The 12,500-nt window shown below is 37.6% G+C and overlaps 1 protein-coding gene and 1 long non-coding RNA gene across 9 annotated transcripts in view; one reads left to right on the forward strand and one right to left on the reverse strand.

Annotated features, from left to right (window-relative positions):
• The window catches only part of LOC138027360 (neuropilin-1-like), a 110,079-nt gene that overhangs the window by 17,912 nt on the left and 79,667 nt on the right, over positions 1-12,500 (forward strand). For all 8 annotated transcript variants that reach the window (XR_011127457.1, XM_068874939.1, XM_068874937.1 and 5 more), the window contains 2 exons: positions 849-986; positions 2,753-2,988. Coding sequence is in view for 7 of the 8 variants with exons in the window: in XM_068874939.1 (XP_068731040.1) it covers positions 849-986; positions 2,753-2,988 (374 nt within the window). In the remaining variant the exon portion in view is untranslated. The remainder of the gene's footprint in view (positions 1-848; positions 987-2,752; positions 2,989-12,500) is intronic.
• LOC138027370 (uncharacterized) lies at positions 9,002-10,512 on the reverse strand. Its single transcript, XR_011127458.1, has 2 exons — positions 10,377-10,512; positions 9,002-9,715 (listed from the first exon to the last, which is right to left on the reverse strand). It is a non-coding gene; the product is annotated as an uncharacterized lncRNA (long non-coding RNA).

A 12,500-nucleotide genomic window follows, 5' to 3' on the forward strand; every position in this document is an offset into this window, starting at 1 on the left:
TCTGACGGTGAATTTTACGTTTAGACCATAATTTTGTAGAACAGACAGATGAAGCTACCTTTACGGCAAGTCCCATGAACATAACGAAATCCTTATCCCGCGAGAACTTTTACTATGATAACTTGAGGATATTCATAAAATACCGGAGTGTTCATGCCGGTTGCTATTTCATTTGCTCTTCCACAGAGCTCTAGGAGACTCATGGGAGCTAATTCCCTTACCTTGCTTCCTGTGATAATTGTCCTAGTAAATTGCTTGGACTGAAATTGTTGACCTGAAAGCTTGTTGCATGGAGAAGATAGTAAAACTTCAGTAAACAAATAAAAAAATGCTTGTTCTACGCTGCTGCAGACAAGGCCATACTCGAGTACAATCAGGAAGGCTTCCTTTAGAGTAGTTTTATCAAACGTAGAAATTTGTAACTTAAGATATGTATCTTTATCTTTTGAGGAATAAAGACTTTTTTTTATTGTTGTTGTTATCGCTGTTATTATTATTATTATTATTATTATTATTATTATTATTATTATTATTACTATTATTATTATTATTATTATTATTATTATGTTCTTCACCTGATTAATGAAACATTTAACTTCAGTTTATTTCTGCCGTTGACTGTAAACGCGAAGCGAAATCTGTCTTTCATTTAACTGCAACGGAGTCGACAGGCCGTCAAAAAGAACTGAGATGAACGGCCGCGAATACCCTTAAGTTAAGTTGCTTCACTTTTGTGGATGTGTGCCATATCGCGTTAACTAGCTATGTAAGCAGTGTGTTTGGTGAAGAGAACTTGTGTATGCGTCTAATTTTAACCTTTTAACCCAAAATATGCCGATCTTTTTCAGTGTCATGCAATTTTGATTCTGGGTTGTGCCTTGGATGGCATCAATCTCAGTTCTCAGATGTTTTTGATTGGAAAAGTGGCACAGGGGGCACACCATCTTTTAGCACTGGTCCTTCATCCGATCATACGACCGGATCAGGTTAGATCACCTTTCACTTGTTTTTCAGATTAGCATGCGCGTTAGAGTTAAGATGACTATAGCTTCATTTCACAAAAATGTGGAATTTCGTGTATATGTGATTCTTAAAGGGAAATAAATAGCATCCAACATTTACGTTGTTATAATAAGACATGCAAGTCTGGAACCAACCAAAGAAAAAACTTGTCTCAGATCTTCAAAGCAGAGATATTGCTATTAACCCAGATTAAGTACCATGAACCTTGTAGCCTTTAGTTCAAACTTGGGGCTGAATAATGGTGGGCATTTGCTTTTACCAACACTGAGGTGAATAATTGTTTTGTATGTACCACACAAGTTGGAGAATCAGCCAAGTTTTATCGATGAAATTTGCTCCTCGGTAAAAAGAAGCGACAAGGGAAGCCAATAAATTTGTCCTACTGCTTTTTTTGCTGAGAGGTGAATAATTAACAATTATTCTTTGAAATCGAGGTGAACAGTGGTAGAGTATTTACCGAGCCGCAAAGCGGCGAGGTAAATATTCTGCCACTTTTCACCGAGATTGAAAAGAACAATTGTTTTAGTATATACTCACGAAGTGATCTCGACAACAATTGCAGAAAAAAACATCTAAAGTCGATGTAAGTTTCATGTCAATTCATGTGTGGAAAAATGTGCAAGCGGCACAAAGCAAGCGCGAAAGTGTTTACAGAAGCTTCAAACATGGCAAATCTAAATAACCTTCGTTAAAATCCTCGTCACAAACAGCAAAATGGTCATTTAACACCGTTTAAATCAGCAATCTAAATCAAAAGTCTGCTTGTTAAAACATTTTCACCATTCGATCAAAGTTTTTGAGTTTCATTTGAAATGGAAATTGAAAGTGCAGTTTGTAAAGGATCCACATGAAATGGTGGCTCTAATTGAGGTGAGCGTTAGTTTGTTGTAAAATCACCCGTCTTGTTTCCTTGCAACCATGTCGAACTTTCTCGATTTCACTAAGAACTTCGTTTTGGTGAGCGACCAGCCCTACAAGAGAGAATTACCCCGAGTGAAACAAATTGTTGGCGTGAAGATTGTTTAATTTTCAGCAATAACTATCTGAAAAAACGTAGTCAAACACTGGTTGGCAAAAGTATGAACTCTTCCCTTACCTTTGAAAAATCTCAGGCCAAATTTTGTGGCTTTCTTTGTCTTCTGTAGCACAGCATCGTCTTGTATTCTCAATATTTCCGATTCATAAATGCTGGCAAGTTCACGCCGGCCATTTTGTTTTATTTGGATCAAGCATTACTCACTCCGTAAGGAGTGACTAGGGAGCTTAAGCAAGCGCGGCTTTGAGACGCGGACAGCAACCGGATGTGAGCTGTTTTCCCTTCTAACTCATCTTCACGCAACGACGTTTACATTACTAAGTATCTTTTCTCCATTATATAGAGATGATTAGTATAAAAATCTGGGAGACACCAATGTCCTGGCTCACGAAATGTTCTTTTCCGGTTGCCGTCCGCGTCTGAAAAACGCGCATGCTTAAGCTCCGTAATAATGCTCAATTACTCCGAGACAGCGAACCAATCAGATTTCTTGAAACACCAAGATCACTGAGTATATACTAATACTTGCTATTCACCTCTAAGCTAGCCACTCAGAATGCGCGAATATCTCTATTAGTCAATATATCGGGTTTCAGGTCACTGACTGAACATTCCCAAAAAGCCAACGGCAATAAATTTAACTGTCTTTTTGTTGAATAAAAAGGGAAAATTGTTTTCCCCTTTCTTTCAAAGGCTATTATATGTTTATTGAGACGTCATTCCCTCGACAACAAGGCGATAACGCTGAGCTTGAACTTTTTCTTCCTGGAAATGGAGAACTGGGATGCTTTTCCTTCTATTATCACATGTATGGGGCAGACATGGGGACTCTGCATGTCTTCAGCGGAAAAATGATAGTTTTCAATGAATCTGGAAATCAAGGCAACATTTGGAGAAAGGCTGAGGGGACAATTGCGTTAGGACATAAAGTGAGTACAGGACATTTGTAAGGTAGTTGTATTGTTTGTATTTTATCGAATCGTAGCTGTCTACCCACCAATTCAATACAACAATCCGCCAGGAACAGTAAATGACAGTAGCAGTAAAGCAAACAGCTACCTCTGGCGCACTTTTTCTGTTCGGCAAAAAATTTTACAGGCCAAATGCGATTTTTTCTATCAACGCCTAGACATTTGCAACTCAGACGCCAAACAAGACGATTTCTAGACTCCGTCATCTTTTTGGTTTATAGAAACTGCGCTAAAAAATTCTGACCTATAAAATGTCACGCCAGAAATATTGCATCGAAACTAGATTTCCCTCAAAAAATATTAATGCATCTGTAATATTTTTTTGTGTCTCGTTTAAATATATATATATATATATATAAAGATGAATTTCTGGAGTCGGACTAGTTCAAAAACATTTAATTGCTACTCGGAGTTTCATGCTTCTAATGAAGCAATCATCAGGCAACTGACATATATCTTTACATGTAACCGTTATTGTTATCAGTTGCCTGATGATTGCTTCATTAGAAGCATGAAACTCCGAGTAGCAATTAAATGTTTTTGAACTAGTCCGACTCCAGAAATTCATCTTTATTCACAGCTCTGGTTTAACCATCGAGCACTATTATAGCAGATGAAGTCTTCAGTTTTTCCACTGGCAGTCATATATATATATATATATATATATATATATATATATATATATATATAACTAACTGCACGCAGTACTGTTTCGGCCTTCTGGGCCTCATCAGTGCAGTGCTGATGTCTGGGATGGAGGTTAAGCTTATAAATATAAATATATATATATATATATATATATATATATATATACATAGAGAGAGAGAGAGAGAGAGAGAGAGAGAGTTGGATTATTTGGTCGAAGACATTTATTGCTACTCAGAGTTTCATGCTCCTTGCGGAGCAATCATCAGGCAATGCCAAAAATAACGGATACAAAAGATGATATACAAAACATTTAATTGTTATTGTTGTCAGTTGCCTGATGATTGCTTCATTAGAAGCATGAAACTCCGAGTAGCAATTAAATGTTTTTGAACTAGTCCGACCCCAGAAATTCATCTTTATTCACAGCTCTGGTTTAACCATCGAGCACTTTTATAGCAGATGAAGTCTTCAGTTTTTCCACTGGCAGTCATATATATATATATATATATATATATATATATATATAGTGATTTGAGTGTACAAATAGCGACAGCGAACTAATAGCAGATCCATTGAATGAAAAACATATTGCCGTGAGTGGGAATCGAACCCGCGTCCCCCTGGTTACTAGTCGGGCGTGCTAACCACTGCACCATCACGACAACCCTGCTGGAAACAGAGCAATCGGTGAGGTGATGTTAGCCGCGGGGTTCCCCGGCGTTTAACATTCAGGAACAGGACGTACATCGGATCATCCGAGGATGATTCACAGGCTACCAGCTAACAACAAATTATATTTTTGAATTAACAAGGCTGGAAATCCAACGATGTAGTCCCAAGCTAGTAGGATCCGAAGGATACACGACGCTTTGCCATGAAATATTAAGTGATTATTAAGTGGTTAGCACATCCGACTAGTAACCAGGGGGACGCGGGTTCGATTCCCACTCACGGCAATATGTTTTTCATTCAATGGATCTGCTAGTAGTTCGCTGTCGCTATTTGGGACTACATCGTTGGATTTCCAGCCTTGTTAATTCAAAAAAAAATATATATATATATATATAAAACTATGTTTTTCTACTCAATATAGTTTCATATGGACTTTAACACAGGTCTGTTTCGTAGACCAACAAGGAGTTGGACCACTCATCAGTTAGATTCCATGTACACTGTAGCATCGCTGGGGTTTATATACATCAGTAGCGTGATCGTTACAAGATTCAAACTTGAAAAACAATAGTAAAAAAGCATTTGTAAATTTATGATTGGTTGTTGAGGATGCGATTGAACCTAAGGAGAAAATTTCGCTTGTGCCTGCAAGTCGATACGAGTTCATTACGTTTGTTGAGCGTTGCCATGTCCGGTTTATATAGAATATAGAATTTCTCGGTACTACATAGATTACATCGTTTAGTAAGGTTGCTATAAGATTTGGCCTTGGCTAGAATTTTCCAGGAGATTGCGAAGTCTTTCTTTTGATCTTTTAGCTGCCATAGATGTCTACTCAGTTCGGTGTCATTCTTTTTGCTTTCGTTTTTGAATGACATTTGGTGGTTTCGCCATCTCGTCTTGAACTCAGTGGCGGTGAGGCCGACGTACGTCTCTGTGCTTTCGGCGGCCGTGATGTTGGCTTGATACACTACTTCCTTGACTAAGCATTGTCCTTTCAAAGGGCATTTGTCTGGTACTCTGCAGTTGCAGAGTTTGGTCGGTGTTTGTTGTGGAGGTGGTATGTTCTGGCTTAGGATGGTTTTGTTGTGTCCATCGATGATCTGTTTTATGTTTGGTGAACAACTATAACTTAGCTTAAGATTGTTTTTGTTAAACAGTTTTCTTAATTTATGGTTCGGTGGGAAGCACCTCTGGATCAAATTTCGAAATTCTCTTCCTATGTTGGTTTGAACATTTTTACTAAATGGTGGGTTGAACCAAATTATGTTTCTTTGCCTCTTTCTCTTGTGAGTGGTGGATTTTGGTGACTGCTGTGGTGGGGTGAATTTGAGGGTGTATGAATAACCGCTTTTCTGCAACGCTTCTTGGTAGGGCGGTGCTGCCTCTTTAAAGGCTTCATCGTCTGATGAGATTTCAGATAATCTCTTGTTAATTGCCTCAGGGATGTTCTTTATTATGCAAGGGGGATGGTTAGATTTGCTGTGGACATAGAGCGGAGTTGTTGCAGGCTTCGAATATGGCTTGTACTTCTCAGTGGTTAAGTCTAATGTTACGTCAAGGAAATTTACGACCTTTTTGTTGGCCTCAACAGTAATGCGTAGGTTGTTTTTGGCGAACACTTTGCACATTTCTTTTTTGATTTTTTCAATTTTTTGTGGGGTTTGGTCGATTACTGCTAAGCCGTCATCTCTGTAAAGCCCAATTTCCATGCCGTGAGAAATTGCTTTAAGCTGCGAGAGCATGTAGATCCCTACTAATTCGCACGTTTCAGCTCCATCGTAACTACCCATGGTGACATCGAAGAGCGTGCCGGTGTTTCTCTTCTGCCAAGGGTTTCCGTTGTTGAAAAGAAGGGATTGTTTAGCTTGTAAGATTATGTGACTATCATCATCTGAAATGGTCACATAATTGGCTGCGAAGTCAAGGGCACGCTGGAGTAGTGTCTCTGATATGGAAGGGTAGAATTCCACTACATCGAAGGTTATCAAAGCACACCTCTGTTTGTTAGGCAACTGTTTGAACCATTGCAGCACAGAGGAGGTGTTTTTCCACTGGTTTACTCGCGTGACGTTCAGCAGTTTCTTGTTGATACTGTCGAGGATTTGCTTGCTAATCTTTCCGATCTCCTGTTTTGACGGGTTAATTAATCTGCACGTTGGTTTATTCTCAAAATTGTCCTTGTGGTCTTTTAGGGTGATAAAAGCTTCTTTTGTAGCGGTCGTTTCAACGCGGTCGTCAATACGGAGTTTCTCGGTGATTGTTTTCGCTTTCACGTCAATTTTGTTTAATAGGTTATACTCTGCCTTTTTGTAGGTCTTTGTGATGTTGTCATGCAGGAGCTGATTGTACTTGGTGGCTTCCAATTTATAAAAGTTCGTGGATTTATCGGCCTTTACAAATAGGCGGTTGTCCCTTTTAATTGATTTGATGTCTTCATTGAGGTGCTTCCCACCGAACCATAAATTAAGAAAACTGTTAAACAAAAACAATCTTAAGCTAAGTTATAGTTGTTCACCAAACACAACACAGATCATCGATGGACACAACAAAACCATCCTAAGCCAGAACATACCACCTCCACAACAAACACCGACCAAACTCTGCAACTGCAGAGTACCAGACAAATGCCCTTTGAAAGGACAATGCTTAGTCAAGGAAGTAGTGTATCAAGCCACCATCACGGCCGCCGAAAGCACAGAGACGTACGTCGGCCTCACCGCCACTGAGTTCAAGACGAGATGGCGAAACCACCAAATGTCATTCAAAAACGAAAGCAAAAAGAATGACACCGAACTGAGCAGACATCTATGGCAGCTAAAAAATCAAAAGAAAGACTTCGCAATCCCCTGGAAAATTCTAGCCAAGGCCAAATCTTATAGCAACCTTACTAAACGATGTAATCTATGTAGTACCGAGAAATTCTATATTCTATATAAACCGGACATGGCAACGCTCAACAAACGTAATGAACTCGTATCGACTTGCAGGCACAAGCGAAATTTTCTCCTTAGGTTCAATCGCATCCTCAACAACCAATCATAAATTTACAAATGCTTTTTTACTATTGTTTTTCAAGTTTGAATCTTGTAACGATCACGCTACTGATGTATATGATGATATGATGGTACTGATGTGAGGCAGTGTGGCCCAGTGGTTAGAGCGCTTGCCTTGAGATCCGGATATCCCTGGTTCAAGACCCGCTCTAACCACTAGTTGAATTTGTTCCTGGTAGTCCCTGGTTCAACTTCCCAGCTGCACTTGTAAATAGCCAACTGGTTTGCCTCCGGCCAGTTGGGATTCTTAACAGTTGTTGTTGTGTTCTGTTGTTTCGTTGATTGTGTTTCATTGGCCCTGAAAAGCCCCTATGGGGAGCGGTCAATTATGTATGTATGTATGTATGTATGTATGTATGTATGTATGTATGTATGTATGTATGTATGTATGCATGTATGTATATAAACCCCAGCGATGCTACAGTGTACATGGAATCTAACTGATGAGTGGTCCAACTCCTTGTTGGTCTACGAAACAGACCTGTATTAAAGTCCATATGAAACTATATTGAGTAGAAAAACATTGTTATTACCGCTCCATTATTGTTGAGCACTATTCTGGATTTATCAGTGTGGAACTTACCTGAAGTTATATATATATATATATATATATATATACAAGGTTAATTTGGGAACAGAAATCAGCACAACTAAGCAATTAAGTGAGAATTTGGCTCAGCCAGGAATTGAACCTGGGTCTCCAGATTACCGGTCGGATGCCTTAACCACTCAGCCACTGAACCAACCACACTGGGAACACATATTACTGTACAACACATACACAGTTTTGGCCTTGAGATGGTCAGGTCCGAGGAGACAATTTCACACATTCTCTGCAATCAGGATCACGTCACTACTCCCCGGTCGATCGGTGATGCACGGCCATATCCCCCTGGAAATTAACGAAGTTTTTAAGTAAGGTAGGGAGGGGATATATTAGCAACTGATTGCCTTAATTACTTAGGATCACCAGCACTATGAAAATGAAATCACATGAAAATGCCATGAGTTTTTCATGGCATTTTTAGAGTATAATCAGTGCAGTTTAATTACTTATTAATGGCAAATTCATGATCTTAATAATGGGAATTCCATAGTCGTTAAGCCCATGGTTTTTGGTACGTTTCATGGCCATGATAAAACCATTATTTTTGAGAAACTCATACTTTTTTCATGCCATACTTTTCACAGGCTTTTTGTTGCTATGAAAAACCAATGGTTTTTCCAGGATGGAGGGCTGTTGTTTTAATGGACTTTTAATGCTATCCTTTTAACATGAATTTCATGGGGTTTGGTTTTCATGGCCAATGAAATTATCATGAAACCTACAAAAAATGATGGCCATGATAATTTTAATGGTATTTTTAGGCCATTTTCATGTTTTAGTGGCCACTAGGTTTATGATGCCATGAATAATATTCTAGTGCATTTTCATGGTGTTGAAACCATGAAAATGCTGTTTAAACCATCAAATGTCATGATGATACAGCCTAGGCATACCTTTGTACTGTTTTCCTCACAAAAATTAGAACTAGCACTCATAGAAGAAGTGAATGGGCACTAAATATAAAACCATTATGAAAGCCACTAAAAAGTTAAAAAACTTATTTATTCATTTGTTACTGAATCAAGTTACACCCTAGCAAAATATCTCTGGGAATTCCAAATAGTAAAAAATGCTGCTTGGAATTCTAAATTATGCAAATTTGCTTTAAATTACCAGGAATTTCTGGAAATTTCTTGGAATTAGACCAAAGATTTGGGCAATAGCTGGAATGTTCTTGAACAAGGTCAGAAAAATCAAGAAGAATAGCTGAAAATAACTGAGAAATAGAAGTGCACATGTGGAACTCAAGAAACAAGGTTATAATATTCTGCTCCCGTAAAATAATATTCCAGCAAATCAGAAATGTGCTGGAAACGTTTTACTATGTACAAAGAATCCACTGCAGTCAAGCTATTAACAGTTACTACCATACTGTAGCTCAGACAAAAAAATAGAATACATTACAGATTTAAAAGCAGTTAAATCTTTTATTGTATGTACTCAAACATTTAATTCATGTCAAAATCTTTGGATTGGATTCTTGTTTTAAATTTAAATGAACAAAAGCTCTTAAACATTTCAGATAAGTCACAGAACTACAACAAGCCTGCAAAGAGAGATCCCCAAGTGTACATCAAACCATAACTGTCAAGGAGACAGAATTGCCTGCTTAGCATTTTTGTCTGCTGTAAAGGACCTTTCCTTGCTGTCCCATCAAATAATTTTTTTTTCAGGAAGTGTCTCTTCATACTCTTCATGGCAACTAAAAAAAAATAACGTATATAAACTTCAATGATGCAAGTAGTGATTCCTCTAAATCACTGATCATTTCTATTCTAAAAGTGTGTCTCTTTACTTACAAACATCAATAATAGCTTTCTCAGGTAATTTCTGCATTGATTACAGTACATAGTTAAAGTGACAGCATTTAGCATTTTTACGATAAGAAATGGCCGTTCTTATACTAGAGACGCAAAATGCGTCTTGTGTTAGTCTTTATACTATACGAATTTAACAGACGCAGAAAAAATGTTTGCCCAAGTTCATCCCAGACGAATTATGCGTCTCCAGTATAAACATGGCCAGTCTTTTGTCATGTATAGAAGGTTTCACGGTCGCCAACGTCATCTTGGTAGTGGGGCAAACATGGCAAAATTTACAGTAAATGAGTGGGAAAAATCGTGATTTTGATGCTCGATAACTCGAGGAAGGTTGATATTCTGAAATTTCTGTGAATTGCAAACTAAAGATATTAACTAAGAGAGTTAACCGATTAAATTTGATGGGCATCGATTCGCTGAGAAGCGAGAAATTGTCTTTTTAATTTTTCATACAAATCCTTCTAAATTTTCCTGTGAACGGCTCCATTTTACAGACAAATATATGAAAAATAAAAATTTTATTCGCTTATAGTTAACGCTTACCTTTTTACTTCAATTGTTGTAAGCATTTCCTTGCCTGGATCAGCATTAAAGGGTAACTAACAAACCAATCGTCACCATAAATTTGTGATCGTTGATATGAACGTTTGAATAAAACCGCTCAAAATTCGCCCAAGAGCTAAAGAGCCTGGACTGGTTACTTAGGTACTTCATGTATCCCCAGTTATAGTCACCACTGACTGCTGACCAAAACGAAAACGGCTCACTAGTTTCCAGTCTGGTTCCTCACGTGCTATCCAAGATGGCGGAGGATAACAATCTTTCCAATGCATGATAGTCAGATTCATTATACATTGACAAAAAATGAGCAAGATTCGAAAGATACTGGAGTTCATTGAAACGATTAAGTGCTGACTTGGAGTGTATAATTTTCAAGAGTAATCCATCCTTCATGTTCCTGTTCGTCTTAAAGTTAAAGGCTGATCGTGAGCGCATCAAATAAGGTAATCCGTTGCTGATATTTCGATTTCTCACATTTTATGGAGTGCATCAGAATAAAAGCTTTCTTTTTCATTTATCCGTGTACACAGTGACTTTATGTTAAAAGTTTGGAGCCTTTAAGGGACACTGCTTAAGCCAAGTACATGTATTAAGAAGAGTCAGTTATCTCAAAAGACATGCTTTGAATAAGACCAAACCTTGTAAAATTCAAGGCACTAGATGGAATCAAATCCTAAAAGGGCACTTAAGCTTTAATTGTTGTCTCACTGGACTATGCAGTACTATTGCAAAAAATTCTCCTAAGAATTTTAACTCACTCAAGTTGAGTCATTGAATGGAATTCCTAAAGATTTCCTTAAATTCCTAGTCCACAGTACCCTTTTTGCTTTTAATTCCCAAAAGTTCCCTAGAGTTCCAACTCAGTGAGTTTTGCTAATGCCACAATTTGGAATTCCTGGTTTTTGGATGCACCAGTTTTTGGAAATCAACCACTCTTCACTTAAAGAAACTCACTCATACCTAAATTGCACTAAACAGCCAGTTAGTGGCTACATGAGTCCATGTACCACTTGCAATTGTGACATCATAACTTTTTTCATTACCAGATGTCTTATCTTCCATTTGGACTTAAATATGCAGTATTTAAGTGTTTGTATGTGGCTTAGAATTTGACCTTTTATTATTTGGTAATCTCAGTGAGCACTACAGCATGTTTGTAGAAAGGTAGGAGGTGTCCATTTAAGGAGGTTCAACTTAATAGCTAGTAGCCAACAGGTACTATAGTAGCTGTAGAATAGAAAGACTGTGATGAAAAGTCATGAACATTAAACATTGTAGAACGTATAAATGAGGTGCAGAGTAAATGTTTAGTGCAAATGACAGTTTCTAACATACAAAAAGAGTAAATTATACTGTAGTTTAAAACCATTTCTCTGCTTATAATTTTGTACTAGTTGCAATGGTTTTCAGTGTCTTTTCAGGGTCATGAAAATCGTAGAACTAGTAAGTTTACCATGAAAATTCAGTAATTTATTTTCACTGCTTTGTCATGGTATAGGTACCAAAGGCATTATTTTCATGGGCTATTTGAGGGCCATGAAAACAAATTCCAATTTGATTCAAGACATTTTAATGGAGTGAATAATTTTTACAGTATTTTCATGGTGCACAAGGAATATCAAGTAAGCACCATGAATTTTGTAAATGCAGTTTTCATGGCCATGAAAATAAAGATAAACAGCTTTTTAGGGCTATTTCACGACTTTTTCACAAAAGCTGGTTTCATAGTGCAGCCTATTCCCGTTTGGATGGCGATTCATTAGGCATTTCTGAGAAATACAACAGACAAGGTTAATTTGGAAACATAAATCAGCACAACTAAGCAATTAAGTGAGAATTTGGCTCAGCTGTACTATATATATATATATATATATATATATATATATATATATATATATATATATATATATGGCTTTATAGCTCAACCTCCATCCTAGACATCAGCACTGCACTGATGAGGCCCAGAAGGCCGAAACAGTACTGTCTGCAGTTATATATATATATATATATATATATATCTATCTAACTGGATTTGTCAAAACAAGCCAATTTTGCTGCCTTCACAAACCTAAAGAAAAGCTACCCTCCCCACCCCTGTGCTTTGGT

The sequence above is a fragment of the Montipora capricornis genome, chromosome 12 (assembly GCF_036669925.1).
Source record: "Montipora capricornis isolate CH-2021 chromosome 12, ASM3666992v2, whole genome shotgun sequence".
In the NCBI taxonomy this organism is placed as follows: Eukaryota; Metazoa; Cnidaria; class Anthozoa; order Scleractinia; family Acroporidae; genus Montipora; species Montipora capricornis.